The 24896-nt window shown below is 51.1% G+C and overlaps 11 protein-coding genes across 11 annotated transcripts; 7 read left to right on the top strand and 4 right to left on the bottom strand.

The window, feature by feature from the left end:
- Positions 1–10: 10 nt before the first annotated feature.
- Positions 11–332, bottom strand: BJX67DRAFT_87314 (uncharacterized protein). The gene has a single exon (XM_071035570.1). The coding sequence runs from the start codon at positions 289–291 to the stop codon at positions 61–63; it is 231 nt and encodes a 76-aa protein (XP_070890769.1). The 5' UTR covers positions 292–332; the 3' UTR covers positions 11–60.
- Positions 333–1180: 848 nt separating this feature from the next.
- Positions 1181–2054, top strand: BJX67DRAFT_87224 (GNAT family N-acetyltransferase). Its single transcript, XM_071035568.1, has one exon. It carries the CDS (start codon positions 1334–1336, stop codon positions 1997–1999), a length of 666 nt encoding a protein of 221 aa, XP_070890768.1. The 5' UTR covers positions 1181–1333; the 3' UTR covers positions 2000–2054.
- Positions 2055–2588: 534 nt separating this feature from the next.
- On the bottom strand, positions 2589–5234 carry BJX67DRAFT_87238 (putative protein kinase (Lkh1)). Its single transcript, XM_071035569.1, has 5 exons — positions 4065–5234; positions 3933–4011; positions 3530–3877; positions 3018–3480; positions 2589–2972 (listed from the first exon to the last, which is right to left on the bottom strand). Exons 1-5 carry the CDS (start codon positions 4893–4895, stop codon positions 2795–2797), a joined length of 1899 nt encoding a protein of 632 aa, XP_070890767.1. The 5' UTR covers positions 4896–5234; the 3' UTR covers positions 2589–2794.
- On the top strand, positions 4736–5438 carry BJX67DRAFT_87220 (uncharacterized protein). The gene has a single exon (XM_071035567.1). It carries the CDS (start codon positions 4934–4936, stop codon positions 5300–5302), a length of 369 nt encoding a protein of 122 aa, XP_070890766.1. The 5' UTR covers positions 4736–4933; the 3' UTR covers positions 5303–5438.
- A 2538-nt stretch (positions 5439–7976) lies between these two features.
- Positions 7977–10258, bottom strand: BJX67DRAFT_340612 (uncharacterized protein). Its single transcript, XM_071027810.1, has 2 exons — positions 8927–10258; positions 7977–8874 (listed from the first exon to the last, which is right to left on the bottom strand). The coding sequence occupies exons 1-2, from the start codon at positions 9987–9989 to the stop codon at positions 8228–8230; spliced, it is 1710 nt and encodes a 569-aa protein (XP_070890765.1). The 5' UTR covers positions 9990–10258; the 3' UTR covers positions 7977–8227.
- A 140-nt stretch (positions 10259–10398) lies between these two features.
- On the top strand, positions 10399–13776 carry ysh1 (cleavage polyadenylation factor subunit YSH1). The gene is made up of 5 exons (XM_071027809.1): positions 10399–10815; positions 10870–10967; positions 11294–12437; positions 12492–13143; positions 13208–13776. Exons 1-5 carry the CDS (start codon positions 10663–10665, stop codon positions 13753–13755), a joined length of 2595 nt encoding a protein of 864 aa, XP_070890764.1. The 5' UTR covers positions 10399–10662; the 3' UTR covers positions 13756–13776.
- A 119-nt stretch (positions 13777–13895) lies between these two features.
- On the bottom strand, positions 13896–15555 carry BJX67DRAFT_376653 (aminotransferase, class III; the record flags this gene model as incomplete). Its single annotated transcript, XM_071031922.1, has 5 exons — positions 13896–14153; positions 14209–14661; positions 14745–15091; positions 15160–15465; positions 15528–15555. The coding sequence occupies 5 exons, from the start codon at positions 15553–15555 to the stop codon at positions 13896–13898; spliced, it is 1392 nt and encodes a 463-aa protein (XP_070890763.1).
- A 940-nt stretch (positions 15556–16495) lies between these two features.
- Positions 16496–17875, top strand: BJX67DRAFT_87162 (NmrA-like family protein). Its single transcript, XM_071035566.1, has 2 exons — positions 16496–17584; positions 17643–17875. Exon 1 carries the CDS (start codon positions 16633–16635, stop codon positions 17575–17577), a length of 945 nt encoding a protein of 314 aa, XP_070890762.1. The 5' UTR covers positions 16496–16632; the 3' UTR covers positions 17578–17584; positions 17643–17875.
- A 687-nt stretch (positions 17876–18562) lies between these two features.
- Positions 18563–20793, top strand: BJX67DRAFT_387987 (allantoate permease family MFS transporter). Its single transcript, XM_071034319.1, has 7 exons — positions 18563–19145; positions 19207–19251; positions 19313–19504; positions 19561–19706; positions 19757–19816; positions 19874–20128; positions 20185–20793. The coding sequence occupies exons 1-7, from the start codon at positions 18950–18952 to the stop codon at positions 20779–20781; spliced, it is 1491 nt and encodes a 496-aa protein (XP_070890761.1). The 5' UTR covers positions 18563–18949; the 3' UTR covers positions 20782–20793.
- Positions 20794–21146: 353 nt separating this feature from the next.
- Positions 21147–22424, top strand: BJX67DRAFT_340597 (dual specificity protein phosphatase family protein). Its single transcript, XM_071027808.1, has one exon. The coding sequence runs from the start codon at positions 21210–21212 to the stop codon at positions 22146–22148; it is 939 nt and encodes a 312-aa protein (XP_070890760.1). The 5' UTR covers positions 21147–21209; the 3' UTR covers positions 22149–22424.
- Positions 22425–22732: 308 nt separating this feature from the next.
- BJX67DRAFT_376649 (uncharacterized protein) lies at positions 22733–24828 on the top strand (the record flags this gene model as incomplete). Its single annotated transcript, XM_071031921.1, has 2 exons — positions 22733–23254; positions 23317–24828. The coding sequence occupies 2 exons, from the start codon at positions 22733–22735 to the stop codon at positions 24826–24828; spliced, it is 2034 nt and encodes a 677-aa protein (XP_070890759.1).
- Between the last annotated feature and the right edge of the window lie 68 nt (positions 24829–24896).

The following is a 24896-nucleotide window of genomic DNA, read 5'->3' as shown; positions in this document are numbered from 1 at the left end:
AAGCTCAGACACCCTTGGGACAACGAGGTTAGCAGTCTGGATCTTCAAAGAGGTGAGTACTTATTCTAACCTTTGTTTGAGCAGTTCGACGCCGGCCCTTGCCATATCCTCGGCCTTTTCCCACTCTTTATTTTCAGAGCAGTCATGCGCACCTCGCAAGAGCCGATGGGCTTGTTCTGCGTGTGTAAGGGCACCGCCGCACTCATCGGTTGATTTTCGTGCCATCCCCTCAAGATCGGATTTGTGAGATGAGACGTGTTCGAAGGCTCGAATGCCGTTGATATATGCCATAACAAACCAGTCTAATAATCGTTCAGTTGCTATCGGGAAATGGAGAATGTTAGTCAGGTAAGCAGAAGGAGAGGAGTGCTGGCATACTTCGTTTCAATGATTCGAAAGATCGACCTCATCTTCGTACTCTGGCATGATACCTAACGTCCAACCGGATGAGTATACAGTCTTGTCCGCTGAATCTAGAACGATGAACTCGAGGTTGCACCGTCACACAGAACCCCCAGAACAGGTGTCCAGCGCCCCGTCTTCTGATTAGCAAAATCGCACGCAGCGCATTCAGCGCGGACTTGTGCTTGCACGTCTAGACGGTCTCTTCCAATGGTCCAAACCTTTTGCACTTTTATAAACACCACATTAGGTGATCAAAGGGAGACAAAGTGGTGCTCAATACGTCCGCGTTTGGTATATTGACTATCGAACAGCCTAACCTTTGGGCACGGGCTCCAGGAGGGTCTGGTGTTGTGGATTTTGGCCTCTTCTGATCAGGGCTCTCGAGGGCGTCCAATGTGTTGGAGCCATTTACTTATCCACGGATGTAAGCCAGGACCAAATAATCAAGCAAGCGGCTATGTGGACAGAGACAAGCTGGCAGGAAAATTCCTCCCGCAGTAACTGTTATGCCGCTCTGGAACTGATATCCGAGGCTGGAGCAGGGATATCGAATACACTTCGATTGGGTTTGAGGCTAAGGAAAGAAGAAGGTGAGAACGGAATAGGGAGTTCTTGCGTGTGAGGTTGCTTATAGGTCACAGTAACTGACCATCCAATAAATGGCTGAACTAAATATTCAAAAAGCTGCAAGATTCAAGTTCCTTCCTTTTGATGATGAATGAGCTACTCGAGCTTCCCGTATTGGCACTGGCGAGGAATGTAACCTCGTCCACGAGGTGACTCACAGGGCCTGTGAAGAGTCTCAGCAGTTGGACAACAAACGGCAACCAGAAATACGAGTTTCATCCCACATTTGAAACTCCACAAATACGTCCACTTTCCTCACTCCGTCACAAGTTCCAAGATCTCACAGCGGCGAATAGCAATCATGACAAGCATGACAACCCCCACCCACGCCAACCCAGAAGGTCCAAAGCAAGAACCAACCTTCCAAACAGCCCGGCTAACATTCACGCCTCTCGCGCACACCGACGCCGCGGCCCTCCACGAGCTCCGCAGCGAGCAAGAAGTCATGAAATGGACGCGGCAGGGCCACCCAGATGAATCTGTCCAGGACACCCAGAAGTGGCTCGATAATTTCATCGCGAACAACCCCAGTTCGACGCCGCTGAAGGCTGTGAATTTTGCCGTCCGGGAAGTCTCGCATCTTGAACTCTACCAGCGGAACTCGAAGAACGGTGGGGTGTGGGAGCGTGTGCCGGATCGGATCGTCGGGACCGTTGGGATCTGGATGGGGACGTCGGAGGTTACTGGGTTGGAGCGGTCTGAGGTGGGTTATAGTTTTGTTCCTGCGGTTTGGGGGAGGGGGTATGCGAGTGAGGCTGTACTGGGGATCGCGGAATGGTGGTTTGGTCTTACGGCTGGAGAGGAGGAAGGCAACTGCCAGAGGCTGTTTGCGATTGTTGAGAAGACGAATAGGGGGAGTGTGAGGGTGATGGAGAAGTGTGGCTTTCAGTCTGTCGCGGAGGCCGAAAAGGATGGAATGAATTTTGAGGAATTTTGTCTTTCGAAGCCGAAAGTTGGATTGAGTTGAGGATGTCAGCCAATATAAAAGACCGAGGTATATATATATATATACACATGTAGATAGTGGTAGTGTGCTGTCTACGACAGTCAAGCAGTCGCAGTCAATCAAGAAGTGTATCTACCAGAGAGCTATGCAGAAGCGGTAAAAAAAGGCCACGCCATCAAAGATTCCCCGCAGCAAGGTGGAAACCGCATCAGTGATGTTGAAGTAGAAGATATCAAGAAAGCGCAGTAAACATGCCCATAATTCCATAAATCCAGACCGGCCCCCGTGCGAAATATATCGAATAGAGTAACCCATATCCTCCCTCAATACAAATAATCCTAGACCCCTGGGTCCTGGAGTGTAGCGCTTGTTCTCCGATTCGCACGATAGTAGCCTCAACTCCATAGCCCTGAGCTACCCACGAGTCGGTATACCCAGCCAGAATAAGCGGTATTGCGCCCCACGCCCGTACATATTATCCAAAAAGATGCCATCGTAACTGCAGCTGTACCCATACACAATAATGCGCCGGTATCCTTGGGTACCGACGATGTATATACAATGCGAAATAGAAAGAAAGTTAGACCGTCGAATAAACGCCTGTTAAAAATGAAATCACGCCCTGTCTTCGACACGACAACGAGGCAGACGGCATAGAAGCTCAGCGTTGGTGACCGTTGCGCTGCAACTGCTGCCCAATCCGTAGAGCTTCAGTCCCATCATCCGTTATGCCTTCTTTGAACCAAGGGTGCTTGAGGGCATCTTTGGCCGTGATGCGTTGCTTTGGATCATATACGAAGATTCGCTGGAGCAGATCTAGAAATAGTCGGTGGAACTTATTGTTCGTTGGCATGAATTCCTGGAGATAATTAGAGAGCCGCACTTATGGTCTAAGATGGAGCATACCGTGAGCTTCTTCATCGCCTTCACGTATTTTCGCGAGGCACGTGTAGTTTCGTCGTTCGGGTACTCGAGCTTATTTCGGGCAAAGTATCTGAAAGGTCAGCGGTGGTCGAGAAGATTAGCTTTGGCGACTTACTTGGCCGCTTGGTTCTGGTTACCGTTTCTCCCTCCTTGCATAACTTGACGCACCATCTTCGCATCTATCCGGTCGCCAATGACGGCTTCCATCATCGCAAGGTGCTCGAGGTTGTCATGGGTCTGGAAGAGGGCATCCCCAGTATAGAACTCGACCAGGATACAGCCAATACTCCAGATATCGCAAGGGAAACTCCAGCCAAGATTTAAGATAATCTCAGGCGCTCTGTAATGCCGTGTGGAGACAACGGACGAATGATATTCATCGTCGAATGTGGCGGACCCGAAGTCAATGAGACGAATCTCACTGTCAAGTAGGACACGCCTTTGGCGGGCATTCCGAGATATGGCGGTGGACGAGGATGGGATTGTGCGGTTGTAGGTGAAAGTTTGATAGTTGCTTTTCACAAGGAGAATATTCTCGGGTTTCAAGTCTGTATGGATGAGGTTGAGGTCATGAAGGACTGCATCGTGATTAGTTAGGCTCGACATGCTGATCGATAAAGAACTTACAGGCAACGCTCGTGAAGAGTTGTCGAGCAAAGTTCTGTATCTGGGAACTGGGGAACGGGACGAATCCGTTGCCTTTGAGAAAATCGAAAACACTCTGACCAAGTAGATCTGTGACAATGCATATATGGTTCCGAAAGTCGAAACAGTCTCTAAGGTGGATACATTTGTTTCGGTTGTGCTTGTCGTTATGCGCTAGAGTCGATAGCACTCGAAGTTCAATGCGTGACGCGTCACGATACTTTTGGATGGATCGAATGATTTTGACAGCGCAGCGAGTCTTGCGTTGTTTATCATAAGCTTCAACTACCTTGCCGAATGTTCCTTGCCCGAGAAGTTTCATTATTGTGTCTGGATGCAGTCAGTAAGGGCTAGATCTGTTTACGGAAAACTGGCTACTACTCACATCGATCTGTTAACGGCGTGTTAGGGGTGACGATATAATGACCATCATCATCGTCGAACTTTTCGCCACGGTTTGCATACTAAACAGAGTTAGAAAGACAGGATGGGATGCTTATGGCATATCAACACCTACAGAACGGACAACCGGTACCGGCACATCCTTTGCCTTGACGGGCGGATTGGGGGGAGGGATGTAGCTCAGGAATGCATCGGTTGCCGCCTCCCGTTCTCGTTTCTTCTGCTCATCACGGGCGGATCTTCGAGTCGCCACCCGTTTTCGCTTCTGACCAACGTTGGCATCCTCATAAAAGGCGGCATTGCTGGCACCAGAACTCCCCGTTGAGAGTGACGTGGGGGCGGTGGTATGCAATGATGCCGTCCGATCTGTTGAGAGAGAGCCTGCGGAGGACTCTTCTCCATATTGTTGCGGATTGATTGAAAAGGACGGGCGATCGTAGTAGCCAAGATCGTAGGCGGACTCGATACCGGTGCGTCGTCTCTTACCGGCAGGCTGCGGCATATTGCCATTAGCAGCCGGGGCGGAGGAAGTCGTTGCGATAGCGAGCGGGAGGCCGGCAGAATGGTCACCGGGAGGAGGAGTATCATCAATGACAATTACTTCTTTTGGTATCCCATTTTTATAGAACTCCCCCCAGTCCGGCTTTTTCCGCTTGGCTGGCTGAGTGGATGTTCCCGTATTAGTGGGTTTCGGAGCCTGCGGCATGGTTGTTGTACTTGTCGGCGTTGAACCCCCGGCCGCAATCTGTGGAGATTGGGTGAAAGGAAGTGTAGCAGACGATGAAGGGACCGTGTAAGGGTAGAGGGACGGGTTTAGGTGCGGAGCGGTGGGAGCGGATGAGGTTGGATACGACGGGTTCGGCAGGTAGGGTTGATGATGTGGGAATCCGTAATGTTGTTGATGATGCGAAGGATGTGTCGCCGTGGCAGTGGAGGGCGTAGACATGATGGTTTATGGAAACCAGCGGGTCGTACGAGTAGCGGATGGTGGAAGGAAGGGGAAGAGTATCAGTCAAAGGGGAAAAGGACGAGAGGAGGTCGTCCAGTGTCACTGGTGCTCAACTGTCGTCCTCAAGGAACACGGAGACCTCGACACGCCAGGCCGGAGAACCGGGTTTTCTCGCCAGTGTCCCAGAATCACTGGGTTGGGAAGACTCTGGCAATAAACCAGAGAAGATTCGGGGACCGCGAGGACGCAACAGGCGAGGTTTGACTGAAGAGGTGACAAGAAAGGAGGGAAGAAAGATGAGCGAGGCGTGGGGATTCATTCGATGGCGAGGCGGTCGGTCGGGGCAAGAAACAGTGCAGTCCAGACAGTCAGAACGCCCTCTACATGGTATTTCCTGGGGCTAATTTTTCACCTGGAGTAGCAGATTGAATTGGTAGAAAAGGAGGATTACTCGCAAAATCTAAGATTGGAAGTCAAACCGCGTGGCTGCTTTGAAAGGGCGTTAAATTCAGATCGCTGGGGTCAACGAGGCGAGACGGGACCCCGATGAGAATCTGGGACTGGTTGCCGCACGGGGGGAACAAGAATAACAACCGTGCGCTGGGTTGGTTGCTCATGGTGGATAGTGGAAACTCTTCCACCTGGCGTTCCGTTTGAGTCCTCAGGATGCTATGAATTACAAAGCCCTTATGGGCGAGTCCTTGAAGCGGCTCGTCCGAGGAGGAATGTTGTGATATCTCAAGCATTTCCCGAACATTTTCCCATCCTCCTTGTCATTTCCGTCTGCGATCGCCGGAAAATTAAGAGCACAATAAGAATCCCAGAAACGAGCAAGCCTGGGCGCCCTTAAAGAGGCTTCCGTGTTGACGATTAGGGAAGAACAGCAAAAGAGAGGGAGCCATTTCTGCTCAGGATCGAATTGGGGGTCGCAGTGCGATTCCCGTCCTCCGAAGGCTTTCATCCGCAGGGGGCTCATGGCTGCTGCCGGTCCCACAAGGAACGGATTGGAGTGAGCCGGCTGACGGGAAGACTGAAAGGAGGAGGCCCTTTCTCATTCAGCCATCTCCGCGAGCAGGCAGGGAGGAAGCCCGGCGTCTTTCCCTCCGACTGCTCGAGACCAGTTCTCCCGTTGTGGTTGGTGATGATGGACGATCGATCAGAGCGCCAAACGCTTCAGGTGAATTCCGCTTGCCGAAGAGACCGCAAGTTATGCGTCTTCATATCCGTCACGCTGCGAAGCGGCGGTTGCTATGATTTGTAGAAAGGGCCTCAGTTTGGCGAGTCTGGGCGCCGGTACCGTTGAAAAGAATGGAATGATTGGAGATTGGATTGACTGGGAACCCTTCCGCCTTTTGGCCTCGCCTCCTCTGACATCATCTTCCACGTTGATTCTGCTTGGAGCGCGCCAATTCGTGGCGAGAGGGCGATATCCCTCAGCAATTTTTCGAGAGTCACTTGGCTGCCCGGATCATTCCTGTGGATTCGGTACTTGAGAGCAACACGGACGTGACTGGGAACAGCTTTTTGTCTTGCAGAGTTCTCAAGCCACTTCGTCTCTGGCTCGTTTCGAACGCCGAAGTGGACGTCCGAGCCCTAACCATATCGGGGAAAGTCCATCAACCACCCGTGGACGAGGAGTATGGTGGCCTCCTCGTTTGACCTCCGTTTAGTATAAACACAGCGAGTTGGTGAACGTTTCATTTCTCTTACTTTATGGAGAGGATATAATTAAGGTGTTACACCTGGAAAATGAGATCCTTGCCGAACCCCATGCGAATTAAACGTTAAAACGGTGGAAATGGCGTGGAATAGGTACAGTGGCATGACAAAAGTTTGCATCCCCCCACTTCAACACGCTAGTAGAACCGCTTCCAAATTAGTATTAGTGAAGCTATTCTGCCGGTCAAAACAACGCGTCGATAGCTGTACGTGGTGTTGAAGCAATTATCTGCAACAATGCCACGCAAGGAATTGACACTAGATATCCGGGCCAGGCTCTATGAGCTAAAGGCAATTGGCTGGACCTTTAAAATGATCCAGCAGCGCTATCCCTATATTCCATATTAAACAATCTAATCAACAATAAAGCGTGAGCGTACTCGCAGGGAGCAGAAGTCTTCTCCTCGATCTGGACGGCCTCGAAAGATCTCTCAAGAAGAACAAAAACATCTACTAGATCTAGTAGAGCAAGACCACCATATAAAGATGCGTGAGCTTTCTAAGGCAGTTCAGAGCAGCCCTTCTATCCGTACAGTTCAACGCCTCTTCCGCACGCTTTATATGCGGAAATGGAAGCAATATAAGCAGCCTGAAATTACTCCTGACAACGCAATAAAGAGGCTGAGATGGGCAGAAACTTATGCAGGATATTCTGCAGAAGACTTTGACAGAGTTATTTGGTCTAATAAGTATTCTATAGAGCGTGGCGCTGGTGCACGGAGAATATGGACTTTTAAATCTCCCAAACAACAAATTATCGAGCGAGATGTCCATACCATACGCTATGGGAAAGGTATAAAGCAGATGTTTTGGGCTGCTTTTGGTTTTAATCGACGAACTGGCCTGCTTCCACTAGAAGAGGATCCAGAATCTGCACGTGGAGGCGTTACTGCATGGATTATACATGGGGTATATAAATCATTTCTTCCAGATATCCTAGGTCCTGGGGATATCTTCATGCATGATGGAGCTTCTATACACCAAGCATATATTATACATGAGCTCCTAGAGGAGATGGGCGTGGAAGTCATGGAATAGCCACCATATTCTCCAGATTTGAATCCTATCGAGAACCTATGGGTAATTATAAAAGGGAAGGTCTATGAGCTTCATCCTGAGTTAGAGAGGGCTCCAGATAATAAGGAGACTCTATAGAAGCTTATCCAGGCTTCTATAGAGGCCTGGCATGCAATTAACGAGCAGGTGCTGCGAAATCTCAGCCATACAATGCCTCATCGCGTGCAGGCAATCCTCCAAGCAGATGGTTGGTATACAAGTTACTAAGGTGTTGATAGCTTCAATCTAGCTGAATTAGGAAGGCGGAATCTACTTTTGTACTAGTGCTTACTGTGGATCAAGTGGGCGGATGCAAACTTTTGTCATGCCACTGTAGCCTAATGCAAAGATCCAGAAACCGTCCGGGTTGCCAGCAAAGGGATGCTAACGGAAAGTAGTAATTAAGAACACATGGACAAAACCCGAATGATAGACCGCAACGCCAAAAACCACGGATATGCGTAGTGCTCATGCGGAACGAGAAAGGAAATTTGGTGGGGGAGACGATACAGCGACCGTTCAAAAAGAACTGCATAGTGAAGAAGCTACCCCCATCAGTCTGCTCTGTCTTCCTTCAGATCTTTTGAGTATGCCTTTTGGATATGCCTAGCTGCTCTCCCGTCGAGCTCAAGCATAAAGAGGATATCTCGGACCTGTATTCCAGCGCCTTTTTCCTTATCTTCCCGCCATGCCCCCAGTTGTTTAGTGGGCATGGTTGCAGGTTCTCCTGGTCGTGGTGTTTTGTCTGCGTTGACGGTTGTTGGTGTTGGCGGATTCATGCGTGTCGGCGTGGAAAAGCCACTTCCAGCAGCTGGGCCACGACTCAGCCAAGAGTAAGCCTTCTTTTTCCCGAACATGCCTCCCGACATCATAGTCTGCGTGGCCATTCGCGCCGTTTCCACGGATTGCTGATGTTGCTGCGCTTCATTTGCCTTGGCATCCATCAGCCTTTTCGCTTCTTTCTTCGAGAGCCCTTTCTTATCGATACTAGGAGCCCTCTCGCCGACAGGTGTCGAGGCACCAGAACCAGGTATATCCACTGGGTCGGGCCTGACCGGTCCGCCTTCGCCTAGGATTGCATCTGCGCTGCGCTTCGCTCGTTTTGCCGCTCGAGCCTCCTCATAAGAGGCATCCTTATCTACTAGGAGACGGCATCTATCTGATAGAGATCTGACTGCCGGATGCGAGTCGGAATGAAGTCCTTGATAGCTGTTAATTGCCCTTCTATATTGCTGGGGGACGCGGGGATTTACTTTTAAGAGAAGGAGTTTGAGGCTCAGCTCCCCCCCCATTCAAGGCATCACTTGTCGACACCAGGTCTTTCCATTCGATGGGCACCATTCCATCCGAGTGGGCCCGCCTGCTTTTTGCGAGAGTTGAGGAATAATCAATCACCGTTCGTAGTCGCTCCTCACATGAAATTGACATCAGATTCAGTATATCCACGAGAGGGGCTCCCTCTTGATTTAGGATCGTGTGCCCCGTACGCACAACGGACGAGCCATCCGGGCCAGTAACCTCTATAGGCTGCGGACGGCCAGGTACTGGATGGAAAAGCCCTTCCGTGGGTATGCGTACTCCCAGGTCGAATCCGCGTTTCTGCAACTTCTGCTCCAGTACCTTAGTGAATAAGAAAGGTTCTTGGAGATGATATTGTGCACGTCTAGCCGCCTCGGTATCTTCTCGAGTCGGTTCATTTGGATCTCGGAAAGGGGCCGGCGGTTGAGTGGGTGTTTCCGTATAGAAGGACTCTTGCGTTCCTGAAGACTTTAATTGTGAGGGCTCACTGAAACTAGGGGTCGACGAAACGGTTCCGGTAGTTGAGACTTGAGAAGCAAATGAGGTATTCAGAGGGGGCAGTTGTTGCTGCTGCTGTTGTTGGGGTAACGGCGGTTGAGGTCGTGGTGGTGCTTGGGCTTGGACACCCGGGCCCGAGTAACTGCTTGTGAGGAAGGCTTCTTCTTCCCTTACATCAATACCGGATGATGCTAAAACGTCGGTCAGTTCAGCTGCATCTGTGGCTTTCTCAACCGGTCGAGACGGTGGTCCCATCGTGCCGGGAGGTGGGGGTGCTGGCGTCTGTGTTATCCCATTTGTATTCGATCCGTTGACGGGAAGAGATTGGTTTTGGGGTAGTTGTAGAGTCCCAAAGCTCGGCGAGGAATAAGGTGACTGGGATGATTGTGGGTGAGGAGACAGCCGCGGTCGCTTGTTTGGTGGTGGAACACCCCCGTTGACAGGGGAGGGAGCGGGCGAGGGAGAGGAGCCCGGAGGTGAGAACGATTGGGAGAACTGCTGTGGTTGTGTTTGCGCCATGGCGACTTCAGCGTCCGGCCCCGGGTTAGGTAATACGTGATAGTTCGATGGTTCGACCAAGATTTGCCCAGCTCTCAAGGACAAAGATTATGTTTCGCGCGAGTTGAAACGCAGTGCGGGTTGTTGGAAACCGCCGCCGCCGCCGCCACCTGTAACCATCTCAAGACATCGGGTCCAACATGCGGTTGCGCTACGCTGTTGGCATATACACCAGAGTAAATGAAAAACCGAGTGTGCGACGGGAGACTGGCGTGAATCGGGATGCTGCGCGGACGGAAAGGGAGCTCTGTCTTGATGAGGTTTTGCTTCCGCGACGGAAGTCCAACGACGGTAGATCACGTGTCAATTACGTAAGAGAGTCCCCATGAAGAAACCTCCCGCGCATCGGCTTCTCCAAGACCAATCCAAAGGATAAGCAACACAGGCAAAGTGGAATTTACTTCTCTGACTGACTCTGAATCAATATACTCTACCTGTCGACTTGCTCGCGCCGCTCAAGTCAATTTCTCCTGACGCATCACCATGGCTCAGGAATTCGGCTCAAATTGAGACTCCTCTCCCAAAGCACTGCGCAAGCTGTGATTCCATTGCTTCCTACCACTTTGGGTCGTTAGCAGCTGCTGTTTGATGCCCTTTCTTTTTCTTGTTTCTCGTTACCGGGCCGCATCTCGTCATGGCGACAAAGCGAAAAGCTTCGGCGATGAACGCCGGCACTGACGACCAGCCCGTCGACCCCTCGGATGAGCTGGCGTTCCATTGTTTAGGAGGGGGCAATGAAGTTGGGCGATCTTGTCATATAATTCAGTACAAGGGAAAAACTGTCATGGTATGTATGCTTTTAGATCTGCCATTGAACATTACTCATGCTAAGAAATAATAGCTTGATGCTGGTATGCATCCGGCGAAGGAAGGCTTTTCTGCTCTTCCTTTCTTTGACGAGTTTGACCTGAGCACAGTGGATATTCTTTTGATTAGCCAGTACGTCGAATACCTAGTATTCTTGTTGCTCTTCTCCCTTTCCACCACGATGCCCTCATACCAAAGGATACGTCAACGTCTTATGGGAGATGACTCCATGAAGCCATTGGATCTCAGTAGTGAAATGACCCTTTTGGCGATCGATCTCCAATCTAACCCTTCATGTATACAAGAAGTGCAATACAATTCAATCCATCTTGTGTCTCCCCTTGTGTCTACCATTGTGAACTCCCTGTATTGTGTATCGTTTTGTGCCCTGGAATTTCCGCCGCACCCTTGGTTTGTCCTGTCGATAGTTGGCTGATAGACATCTTGTTGTATTGCAGCTTCCACGTCGATCACTCGTCCGCACTGCCTTACGTTCTCAGCAAAACCAACTTCAAAGGTCGTGTCTTCATGACCCATGCCACGAAGGCTATATACAAATGGTTGATCCAAGATAATGTGCGGGTCAATAATACAGCTTCGTCATCGGACCAGCGAACGACCTTGTATACGGAACAGGATCACTTGGCAACACTGCCCTTAATCGAAACAATTGATTTCAACACCACACACACGATCAATAGCATTCGCATTACACCTTTCCCTGCTGGCCACGTTTTGGGAGCTGCAATGTTCCTAGTTTCGATTGCAGGGTTAAATATTCTTTTCACAGGCGACTACTCTCGTGAAGAGGATCGCCACCTTATACCGGCCGAGGTTCCTCGGGGGATCAAGATCGATGTCCTCATTACCGAGTCAACATTTGGCATCTCTTCAAACCCCCCTCGACTTGAGCGCGAAGCGGCTCTGATGAAGTCAATTACTGGTGTACTGAACCGTGGAGGTCGAGTCTTGATGCCCGTTTTCGCGCTCGGTCGTGCCCAGGAGCTGCTCCTCATTCTTGACGAATACTGGGAGACGCATCCCGAACTACAGAAGATTCCCATCTACTACATCGGTAACACGGCCCGGAGATGCATGGTAGTGTATCAGACATATATCGGAGCGATGAACGATAACATAAAGCGGCTCTTCCGCCAACGGATGGCTGAGGCAGAAGCAAATGGCGACAAGAGTATCAGTGCTGGGCCCTGGGACTTTAGGTTCGTTCGAAGTCTTCGCAGCCTTGAGCGGTTCGATGATGTTGGAGGATGTGTCATCCTCGCATCACCAGGTATGCTGCAGACCGGTACTAGTCGAGAGCTATTGGAACGGTGGGCTCCAAACGAACGTAATGGCGTTGTTATGACAGGTTATAGCGTTGAGGGAACGATGGCAAAACAGCTACTTAACGAGCCTGATCAAATTCCGGCTGTAATGTCAAGAGCCGCGAGTGGGATGGCTAGGACACGTATGGGCGGTAATGATGAAGAGCAGAAAATCATGATTCCCCGACGGTGTACCGTCGACGAGATCTCTTTTGCCGCACATGTTGACGGCGTTGAGAATCGGAATTTTATCGAAGAGGTCTCGGCACCCGTCGTTGTACGTATTCTTACTTTTCTCCCTTACTCTGAGCCTACCACTGACCCTTGATAGATCCTGGTCCACGGTGAGAAGCATCAAATGATGCGACTCAAATCCAAACTGCTCAGTCTCAATGCAGACAAGGCCGTGAAGGTCAAGGTCTACACTCCCGCGAATTGTGAAGAAGTCCGGATTCCCTTTAGGAAAGACAAAATCGCCAAGGTCGTGGGTAAGCTAGCACAAGTAGCACTTCCTTCAGAGCAGGAGGAAGGGCCACTCATGGCCGGAGTCCTCGTCCAGAACGGCTTTGATCTGTCTTTAATGGCACCGGATGATCTTCGGGAATATGCTGGTCTTGCGACCACAACTATCACTTGCAAGCAGCATATCACGTTAAGCTCGGCAAGTATGGATTTGATTAAATGGGCTCTAGAGAGTACATTCGGTGCCATCGAAGAGATCGGTAGCGACCGGGATTTAAAGGAGGAACGAGAAGGCCAGACTAACGGGGAGAAGCAGCGGGTGAAAGAGGAGGCTGCCGACGAGGAGATTCCTTTAGAACAACCTCAAACCTATCTGGTCATGGGCTGTGTCGTAATCCGATATCACAGTCGTACTCGCGAGGTGGAGCTTCAGTGGGAAGGAAACATGATGAACGACGGTGTCGCCGACGCTGTCATGGCCGTTCTCCTCACCGTGGAGAGTAGCCCAGCTTCAGTGAAACGTATGTAACACCAGGCCATCCTGTCCCTGTACGCCACTTGAGCGGCTAACACACATACCGACAGAATCTGCGAAGCATAAACACCACCACCATCACCACGATGACCTCGCACTGGACCTCACCAACCCACACGCCGCGCAGGGCGCCGAAGAACGGTTCGCTCGTCTCCTTATGATGCTCGAAGCGCAATTCGGCTCCGACATTGCCCCCATCGAGCAACCCCGACTCTCTTCAACCAGTAGCAATACAGCAAACGATACCGCGAAGACAGAGTCGGACCCCTCGGCCGAAGCTAAGGGTTCTCAAGAAGGTGCAACGACTGCGAATCTAGAAGCAGCTGAACTTGCCCGTCTTCAAGCCCTTGGTATCCCGGTTCCTGGTATCGAGATTAAGGTGGATAAGCATGTTGCGAGGGTATGGCTGGAGAACTTGGAGGTTGAGTGCGCAAATGCGGTGTTGCGGGATAGAGTGAGGGTTGTAATTGAACGCGCTGTTGAGACGGTTGCGAGCATGTGGTCCGTAGACCTTCCGACTACTGTTACGAATGGCGGCGGGAAGGAGCATGTTGCGGATGGGATTTCTAAGGGGTTGGAAGTTGGGGCTAAGGCTTAATCTTAGAGGTTGTATACAATACGAATGTCTTCTCATACTCAGGCAACCCAAACTAATCGTCGACACCCAAGATTGAATCAGGAGAGCTAGCCCTCATCGCCGATCTACCTACAGTAGCAGTAACTCGCTATAGGTATCTCCTAGGCCCCTGCGACCTGAGCAAAAACCTCATCAAGAACTTTTGCAGCCGTCTCCACGATAATATCAATCTCCTCCTTGGTAACATTAAACGGAGGGGCCAGAATGATATGATCTCCCCGAACCCCATCAACAGTCCCGGAGGCAGCATACAACGAAACGCCATGTTCAGGGCGCTGCCCAGTTTCCTGGATACGGAACCCAACTGCAGCTTCAGTGTCGAAAGGCTCCTTCGTAACTTTGTCCCTGACGAACTCGATCTGTAATCTGCTTCAGCCACTGTCCTTCAGAAATTAGTCGAGTAGGAAAACTCACACCCCAGAACAAGCCCTTCCCCCTAATATCCCCAACATACGCGTGCCCTCCGAACGTTTCTTTCAGCCTCGCCTCCAAGTATCCGCCCATATTCCGTACATTCTCCACCAAATTCTCCTCCTTGATAACCTTCTGCACAGCTAATGCAGCCGCACACGAGACGGGATGCCCCTGGTAAGTTTGCCCATGCCGGAAAGCGCCAGTACCCTTGTCAAACGCCTGCACAATCTTATCTGAGATCAACACTCCCGACACAGGAGCATATCCACCCCCCAGTGCCTTTCCGATTGTCTGAAGGTCTGGGATGATGCCTTCTTGTTCCCAGGCGTGTAGGGTACCGCTTCGACCCATGCCGCTCATCACCTCGTCGAGGATGAGCAGGGCGCCGTATTTCTCGCAGACGGCCTTCATGGCGCTGAAGTAGCCCGGGACAGCGGGGACACAGCCTAGGGCCTTGCACATTGAAACTTCAGTATTTAAAACACGCTGTTCAGGCAAGCACAAAGGGAGGTAAGTTGGGAGAGAGTGAGACATACCGCTCCCACAACGGGTTCCGCAATAAACGCACAGACTGTGTCGGGCCCGACATGTTGAAATTCAGCCTCGAGCTCGTCGGCGAGGCGCGCGACGTAGTCTGAATCCGCCTCACCGTCCTTCTTCCCTCGGTAGGCGTAGCATGGTGAGACATGCGAGATGTTTTGGGAGAAGAGAGGCTCGAACGGCTGGCGACGGAGGACATGGCCCCCTGCTCCTAGGGCGCCTAGGGTGGTACCGTGATAGGAGGGTTTGCGAGCAATAAATCGAGTGCGTCGAGGTTGTGGCGGCGAAAGTTCGAGAAAATACTGACGAGAGAGTTTCAGTGCTGCTTCGACGGCTTCGGAGCCTGTGTTGCACAGCATTAGTAAATTCAGTCAAGAATGCGCAGCTGAGGACAGGAAAGAGAAATCATACCCGAACTAACAACATACAACTTCGACAATTTGCCACCCGTGGAGTCAACAAGAAATTGAGCAAGCTCCTCTGACACTTCAGTTCCAAAGAATGCGGTGTGGCAGTAAGATATTTTCTGTATCTGGTCGATGATGGCCTGGTTCACCTTCTCGTGGCCGTGGCCTAGGCAGGAAACTGCGGCCCCCCCGGTCGAGTCGAGGAATTTGGTCCCATCTTCAAGGAAGAGGTAGCTACCTTTTCCTCCCACTGCCTTTTTGGGGACAAAGCGGGTATCTCGATGAAGGACAGCGCTTGTAGCGGTGGATTCTGGGTTTCGTTTGAGCTATGAATTGGGTATTGAGGCCTGTTGGAGCTGGGCGTGTTCGTACCTGACTGGGCTCTAAGCTGGGGGTTCATCTTGTCGGTTGCACCCGGGGAAGAGGACATGAAATAAAAGGAGCGAAGAACATGAGATACTTGGATTCTCAAAGCATCCCTTTATAGTCCTGGACAACGCTCATGCGACAAGTGGAGAAGTCTCGACCGGCATGCCGAAATTGAGAAGCCGAGGCTGTGGTTGGTTGCATTCGCCGCTGACCCGATCTCCACATGTGGTTGAGAGGCGGGGTATTTCCTGTCGTTATCACGAAGGGTCTTGTCCCAGGGCGCAGGTCTGGTATTGGGCCCCCAATTCTTGCCAGTTCCGTCGAAGGCGAACGGCTGACTTGTTCCATTGTCCCCACAGCCGAGGCAAGCCGATGATGGAGAAGAGCCATCCGCCCACCAACCGTGTCAGTCAGAGAGAGAGAAATGGATCTTTCACAGAGAACGACCTCGGTCCTTGTCAGCATGGGAGGTCTCTCGCGGTCAATGACCCAAAGGCTTCTGGCATCGTCACCAATGGCCGGGCTTTGAGAGCGCGATTCCCGTGATCAGACGGCAGCACCCAACATAGCCCCCACCCCTTTGACAGACTACGACCCAGTAACAGACAAGCATTCGTAGTTGTGAGTGGAGGCTGACAAACTGAGCCTTATTTTAGACCCGTCTGACCTCAGGGCAGAACTTTGTCCGCCTGAGTTGATTACTGCGGGCACATTTCCGGCCTCTGAACTCTCTTCCCCATTTGTTCCTGAAGGCTCCAAGCAACCGAAGTTGGCCAACGTTGGTGTTCGAAAGATTTGACACCAAAACCCAAATAATCTTACATAAGCAGCCATCGGCCCCTGCTTTTTGGAGCACCGTCCCCGAGAAAGCTGACAAATGGTCTCGCATCCTCACGTTCTGTTTTCTCACACGCAAAATGGCCCCCGCGATGAATCGGTGGTCGGTGATTAGCTGCTCCGACTAGCGTCAGCACAGACAAGGCCAGCTCGAGACGGAAACATATAAAAGCAGGGCCAGAGGCAAAGAAAGAGAACATCATTGTCAACAACAAAGTCTACGCCCTACACCACATTCAATTCCAAACCAATTGCTAGTCTAAGTTCAAACATGAGCGTCAGAAAGGTCCTCGTCTTCGGCCCAACTGGGGGAGTGGGCTCGGCTGCTGCCCGCACTGCGCATTCTCACGGCGCAGAGGTCTTCCTTGCAATGCGCGATACCTCGAAATCCATCCCTGGCCTGACTGCCACCGAGGAACAGCATTCCGGCCGGTATGAAAGAGTTCAAGCGGACCTCACTCAGCCAGATTCCGTCCGCGTTGCTGTGTCGAAGACCGGTGCGACACATGCTTTCATCTATGTGGTTCTTGGGGCTTCTCCCGACCACATGCGGTCCACAGCGGAGACCCTTAAAGCTGCAGGGATCGAGTTCGTCGTCCTTCTCAGCAGCGGTGGTGTGCAGGGTGACATTCGCGCGGTGCCACCGAGCGACTTCGTTGGATACGCACACGCCCAGGTTGAGCTCTCGCTGGAGGAGGTGTTTGGACCACGGGGGTATGTGGCGATTCGGCCAACATTCTTTGCGAGTAATGCGTTCTGGTGGCAGAAGCAGATTGTCGAGGACAAGGAAGTGAAATGGGCCTTTCCGGACCTGCAGTTCGACTATATCGCCCCGGAAGATATAGGCGCAGTCGCCGGGACGATTCTCAGTGGCGCAATTGAGGGTGAACAAGAAAACCCCGTTCCTTTGGTTGGGCCAGAGGACGGTCTGTCCGTCGCAGGTGCTATTGAAACCATCGCACGTGCGATCAACCAGCCGGTGAAAGTAACACAGGTTAGCCCGGACGAGAACGTGCAGGTTCTGGTCGCAAAAGGTGGCACGCCAGAGCCACTTGCCAGGTTCTTGATAGAGAGTTTTGCGAAGATGAACGAGAACCAGGAAGACCTCCGTTTGCTGTTGGCTCCAGCGAGACCGAACATACAAAAGTATCTCAAGCGGCCAGCGATGAGGTTTTCTGAATGGGCCGAGCAAAACAAGGACAAGTTCGAGGCCTGAGTCTGTGGTATCTATTTCATGTCTTTATCTTCGTGTGTCATCTGTTAGACTCATATGTTCCCTAGTGCCTTGACCTTCAAGCGATTCAATACAAGGAAATTCTTCCAGAAACACAGGAATGAGCAAAACCGTAAGCGCACCTCGAGGCATGCCACTCGTTGGATATCACCATTATAAGGGGAGTGAGGAAACTCTGCAACATTCCCAAAGTCCAGGGTCTTATCTTGACGTACTCGTTTTGAGATGTGTATAATATACGTCCTCCATTTCATCGCTTGGATCAAGTCATACCGGTAATGCTAGTCTGTCACACAGCTGTAGTTACTAGTCCTGTTGATGCTGGAGATATTGGAAATTGCAACGGCAGTTCTCTGGACGAAGGAAGGAATTGGCCAGCTTTTAATCTTTGTCGCAATGTACTGAAAATCTTGGCCTGCTCGACAATCAGAATCACATCTTCCGCGGAGATGCCTCGAGAAGTACTCGAGTAGAGTTCAGCATCGGCACCTCAGACTGCTTAGGCCAAGCCATTGCATTATGTTGTCCGACTCTTGCGTCTATTTGCTTCCTCGAGCCTTCGCTTTCCCGCTTCGCAGGAAGGCTTCTCAGTGCATGGGACGGTCTACTGTTGTCTTAGAAGCTCGCTTAGGCTCTGGATCGAGTGAATCAGCGTCGCAAATTTTCACACTGAAGGGATTGAATCAAGATCACGGAAGAAGATACGGACGGGCGACAAACTGAGCTGTCGCCTTGCCTGACTGGGGTTAGAAGCCGTTGTACTTCCAAAGCAGGAAGCGTGGGGAGATTGTTGTGATAAAGCCTAATTGGGATTTCCACTCTCCCCCCTGGACCATTTGCTCTCTCGGCCGGGAAATTGAAATTTCCTATTGGCTGCGTTCTCAAGCTGTTTTTGTTCCATACCGAAACAGGAAAAGTCCGCAGGACGCCAGCTTCGAGTCTCTCGAGCTCGTCATCGCGGATCCCATATTGCTCATCAACAACACCAACCGAAGGGGTCGTTTGAAATGGCATCGCCCGCATTCATTGGCCTTGGTGCTGGGAAAGGCTCTCTGCCATGTGGGATCGGCTTCAGCGAGTGACCAGTGTGATCCAGACCCCCACGACAAGAACGTCAGGGATTTGCAAATGACCGGGCATCGCGCGAACTGCAGGCTAGATGATGTGCTTCCCGCCATGTGCGCTGCCTCGAGCGCCATTGATAGCTTTAAATAATTTGGCCAAACTGTGCGCGCCATGATGAAATGCCAGAACATCCACCTTTTCCGGCAGCCTTGTCGCTCAACCTCTCTCTCGAGTCCTCGCGCCAGCTCCGCGCATATAGTCCTCTGGTCCAGCGTGCATCCCATGAACCATGGCGGACGTGAAAGATGTCAAGGGATTGAAGCCCGACTTTTCCCCGGAGAAATATTCGAGCTCCCCAGCAGAAAGCAACCTCGCAGTTGAATATACAGATATCAACGAAAAAGCACTCCTTCGGAGGCTCGATTATAAGCTGCTCCCACCACTGACGATATTGTACCTCCTGTCATTTCTCGATCGAAGTAATGGTATGAAGCTACTGACGTGCCAGTCTAAATTTTGCTCGAAACTAATTCATGCAACCCACAGTCGGCAATGCTCGTCTGGAAGGCTTAACGGATGATGTTGGCATGAGTACGAACCACTTTCGCCATTAGATATAGAATTACGATACTGACGCGCACGATCCGCATAGGTGGCAATCAATACCTCACTGGGCTGACGCTATACTTCGTCGGTTACGTCTTGTTCGAGGTCCCATGCAATATAATACTGAAGAAGACCACTCCGCGGACTTGGCTTCCTACACTTACTCTGATTTGGGGTATTGTTGCAACGCTTCTCGGTGTTGTGCAGAACTATGCCGGTTACCTTACCTCGCGAACAGGTATGTCGGCACCTTGAACGGTTGTTTGAGCACGGCTGATAGGGTGTATATCCCAGCTCTCGGTATTGCTGAAAGTGGTCTATTTCCCGGAGTTGTGTTCTACCTGTCCATGTGGTATAAACGCAATGAACAACATTACCGTGTTGCATTATTTTTTAGTGCCGCTTCTCTGGCTGGCGCTTTTGGTGGTATCCTCGCTTGGGTAAGTCATACAACAGCTATTTACAGCACAATACGTTGACTGTTCGCTAGGGTATTGCCCATATGCGCGGCGTTGGAGGCTACGCCGGTTGGCGATGGATCTTTATTTTGGTTCGTAGCAATGGATGGACACAATATGTCCGAGGGCTGCTCGCTAACTGTTTACAGGAAGGTCTGTTGACCGTGGTTATGTCATTTGTTGCTTATTTTTGGGTTTACAATTACCCTGCAACTGCCGAATTTTTGTCAGAAAAAGAACGAAGTTTCATCAACTTCCGTTTAAAGCACGATAATGATGCAACTCGTGATGAAAAGTTTACGTGGACAGCCGTGCTGGATGCTATTAAAGATCCAAAAGTCTGGCTGTACGGACTTGGATTCCATACAATGTCCCTTCCATTATATACACTATCGTTGTTCCTGGTATGTCTCCCTTCGAGAAACCCAGAATCAACGGTTGATTCTGACGGTTAGAATAGCCCACTATTATCAGGGAACTTGGCTACAGCGCAGCCGAGGCACAGTTGCTCACTGTGCCTCCTTACGCTCTTGGATTTGTGATGACTATCACCGCTGCCATTCTTTCTGAACGTACTCGACGCCGGGCTCCGTTTATAATGGGCTCTTCAGCGATTGCCTGTGTCGGTTACATCATTCTTCTCGGAGGGCGAAAACCTGGTGTTTCATATACCGGAACCTTCTTCTGTTGTGCGGGCATCTATCCCGCCGTGGCGATTGTCCTTTCGTGGCCCGCCAATAATGTTTCCGGCCAAACAAAGCGCGCTATCGCCAACGCTATGCAGATTTCTATCGGTAACCTTGGCGCTGTTATTGGAACACAGCTGTACCGGACAGAAACCAGTCCTCGCTACTTCCTCGGGCATGGATTTGCATTAGGATACCTTGTGGCAAATATCGTCGTAGTTTTCATTTTGTGGCAGGTGCTGAACCGAGAGAATGCGAAGAAGGCTGAGGTCAGAGATCGTGAAGGCCTCCGGGCATTGATGGGTGACATTGGTGATGCGGAAGGCGAGTTTCAAGGAGACAAGGATCCTCGATGGATTTTCCAGACTTGAAAACGTCATCACGGCGTTCAGCTTCAGAAGACGAGCGAAATAACATCAAATCTTGGATAGAATTCCGCCTCATCCTTTCTGTCGACTTTTGCTTCTTCCATGGCGAGACATAGTGAGAACAGATTTTGCTCATTTAAGCCTGTCCTAAAGATAGGATAATCGACGGGTTTCAAGGTGAGACGAATAGTTATGAGCGAATTCGAGCTTCTCTTGGTTTTGTTTGCGATCCTGGCCGGATCTTTCAAGGCAACGAAGCGCGCGTTATCGGGGGACCTCAAGGCAGCCATTCCGAAAAGGGAAAGGCCGGGCTCGACTCGACTGAACCCGTGGACCGACCCTCCCCATTTTGAAGACCGCGAAGTAAACCTCAGAACCAGTCCTTTCTCTCCATGTCTCAGCTACCTCTAATCATATAATCAAAGTCCAATATGCATCCTTCATCTCTCAATTCTGAGGCCCCGATGTCAGGGAATGCCGGATCACGGTATATTCCAACCCATCAGTACACACAAAGACTTGCGTCGCTCAGCTACCCGGATGTCCATTACAATGGGTACACACCCCCAGAGCCCATCCGAGCTGGTTCCTATCGCTACGCAGAAGGCGAATTTGTTAGTGCTGGTTTTTTTGAGCACCTCGATCCAATGCTTTTCGATCTCCCAAAGCTAGAGATCGACTGGACGTACAGCCTGCGGCGGGAAGCTCAGCGCATCCTTCCATTCCTCTATCTCGGACCCTGGAGCTGTCTGTCAAACAAGCAGTGGCTCAGAGATGAGGGACTTACTCTATTACTGGGTGTTCGAGATGAGCGACTTGCAAGGCTGCGACTCGTCTCTGGTCACAAAGCCGCCGCGGATTTGGGAATTGAGTCTGAGTCTTTCGACGTCTCGAGCCATCAAGATCTCATCGCCAGATTACCGCACGCCATACGACGTATCAATGATCATATTAATCCGTCAATATACCCGGCGTCTGGCAACCACATCCCCAGAAAAGTTCTCATATTCTGCGAAACCGGAAACGGACTCTCTGCCTTGGTCGTGGTGGCTTACCTTATGGTCATGCTTAACATGGAACTGGGGGGTGCGCTGAACCTCCTCCACTCGCAGCGATTCTGCATTGACATGGAGGATGACTTGAGGCCGTTATTGGTTTCTTTTGAGGAAATTCTAGCCGCTAAACGGGATGTTGAAAGCGCGAGGATGGCTTCCCATCAGAACTCAACTCTGGCGGCTCCAACCATGGCTCTGGCTAAGAAACGAAGCTTTTCCGATCGAGTGGAAGATGAGCCACCGGGATATGATAGAATGGATATGGAGGATACGTCCGCGGACAGGAAGCCTCTGGCGCCATTTCAAGATTGCTAAGGATGTACTTCTCTACGGTGCTGCCCATTTGTCTCTGGGGTCATGACGATTCTATGGCTTTTCTTTCTCTATACCCTTATTACCTATCATCATATTTAGCGCAAGATTTCAGGTTCAGGCACCTAAGGGTTTCCGAGCGTAGCAGTACTTGAATATCAATCGATTCTCAGAGCCATAATAGGAGCGAATTGCCAGGCCTGAGGTGTCTGTGGCATTTCTACTCTTTTACCAAAACAGGAAATCTCATTCACAAGCCCTAGAGGCAAAAATCACCTCATTGCAAAGGCTGTTGAACACTAGACTTCATCTTCACGATCTCTTCCCTCTTCCCTTGTCCAGATTTCCTTTCACAGCCAATTTTATCCCTGCAGATACTCTTCACTGCCACTTATTCAGTTCCAACGTCAATGCAGCTGCCAGCAGAGACACACACTCGTTTCATATAACAAACAACGTATCTCTTAAATTCCCCAACTCTCGTCGCTCTTTTCGTTTTCTCATCTCTTCTTTTCCCGCTATCCTTAGCATGACTCTCTAACTTATTATCCATCCCCAAGACCGAAGGCAAGGACTAGCCGAATACCATGAAGCTCCGTACGACCGTCCGTCTCCCGCAACGCCTTGATCAAGATGCCTTCTACCTTCCCTTGTCCCAGATACCGCCACGAAAGAAGAAGAGCAACGTGAGACCTCGATATGTTGACTACAATCCAAATTTGCCTCCCGCCGCGTTCCCAACCCTCGACACACCCCGAGCCGATGTCCCAGAGAATGCTCAGATTAAGGCTCTGTCTTGTAATCATCTAGCTCAAAAGGGTGGTAGTGACAGTGAGGATTTGCAAGCTGGCGTCAAGCGGCCGAGAGCTAGAAAAAGCTTGGACGAGGTACGCTCGTTGGCGAAGCCGCGAGGTCAGGGCTATTCAAAGACAGACGAGCTCGAGAATATGCCGATGGATCTGGTTGAGAATTATATCGCGAGCAATACCGAGCTAAACCCGGTGTATGTGAGCAATATGGCAAAGATGGCGGCTGCGGGTCAGGGTTCGTGGCTTTTGAATGAGATGGGGGACAGTGATCTGGATGAAGACATGGCTAGCACATCCGGGGTAAGCCCTGCTCAGTCTGAACAACCTCTTTACCATTAATCGAGTGTTACTGACCCTGTTAGGCTTCAGCAGCAGATGTCCAAACCCCAACTTGGGCCGACCTCTCTCACCAGATGCAAGCGGAGATCTTCACTAACTTACTTGACCGTCACAGCTGGTCTAAAGTCTGCTATATGATGGGTCTAACCACACAAGAACAGCGTATGATCCAAGACCTATTGCGCCGACGTTCGGAGCAAATTGAGTTGGAAGATATAAAGCTAAACGCCATGCGAGCTAAGCAACTGAGGGACCTACTCAGGGTAGATAATAGTTCTCGAAACCACACATCTTCTCAGCAACTTCTTTTCTGCAAGGCGTCTCGCCACGCATTCCGCGTTCTGAAAGAAGCCACAGAGACAGACCTCGACTTCCTCAGTTGCGAGAGAAGCGAGCTCACTGCGGCAAGAAAGTTCTTGCGCAAACGGGGGATTGATTCCAAGTTCGCCGGGAACTGGAGAAACGATATTGCCCTCGTTCAAGCTCCTGAGGAGGAACCAGTCCCCAAGACGGCCAGTTTGCATGACGGTCCCCTTCCCAGTCCAGTTCTGCCTCCACAGAAAACAGCGCCATCCACCAATCTGCCCAGTCCAGAGCCAACCGTGCCAACTGCCGTGAAAGGAGCCTTCGTGAACTGGCTGGGAGACACAGCTACGGGAGCTAGGGTGTGTTATCCCCCAAGCACGGATGAAGAGCCCAAGGCAGCCGCGCGATTGCTAACTCTCGTTCTCCAAGACCGCATCGAACACAAAGGGTTGCTCCGCGTGAAAAGAAGGATGGAAGCCTTGACAAAGTCCCCCTCTGCCCCAGGATCTAGCTTCTACCTTCAAACTCCCCCTCAGACGCCCCCCCTGAAGCCCCATCACGACGCTCCCCAGAGCCCCCCTCAGAGTCCCCCTCAGAACATCCCTCCAAGCAACCCCCAGATTCTCCCTCCGGGGTGTTACATTCGCGAGGACCTCAACGGAGACACCACGGAGGAAACGAGTACCGAACCCGGCCCTAGCCTAACCCCATCAACGGAGACTATTAACGGCATGGGACAAGATCCAAAGCCTCCCACAGAGGTCCCACCATCTTTCTTCTCAGAGGCGATGAGCGAGATACTCGCGGGGAGTGTTGAACAATACGTTCCCCCACCAGAACTACGACGCGCACCTCCAATGGAAGAAGGCATGGGCGGCCAAGAGACTGACCTTGCAGGTCTCGTGAAAACCGCAGTGTTCATTAATCTGTTACCACCACTCACCCCACCAAGGGCCAGATCACCGATTGACTCAAATCAAGAGCTATCCGGGCTCTCGCTGATCAGGTCACCGGAGACGGCCGTACGCAATGCAGAGTTCCGCCCGTCTCCCAATGTTTATCTGGGCGAAGGGGAAAGTAACGAGCCAGACGGCAGCGCGCGCTCCTTGAAGCTGTCGGAGTCCGTACAAATGGCACAAGAAGTTGATTACGGTCGTCATGCGGGTGAAGAGGATGAACCGGAGCACGAAGACGAGATGATACTCCTTCCAAGAAACTCCCGAGTATGATCGCATGTCTTCTTAGTTTCAAGAGCCTGCGACAAGTCTTGACAAACTACTCCGTGCTAGGTAGATTA

This window comes from Aspergillus lucknowensis (assembly GCF_044049455.1).
Source record: "Aspergillus lucknowensis strain CBS 449.75 chromosome Unknown BJX67scaffold_2, whole genome shotgun sequence".
NCBI lineage: Eukaryota > Fungi > Ascomycota > Eurotiomycetes > Eurotiales > Aspergillaceae > Aspergillus > Aspergillus lucknowensis.
This window is presented reverse-complemented; position numbering and strand designations above follow the sequence as displayed.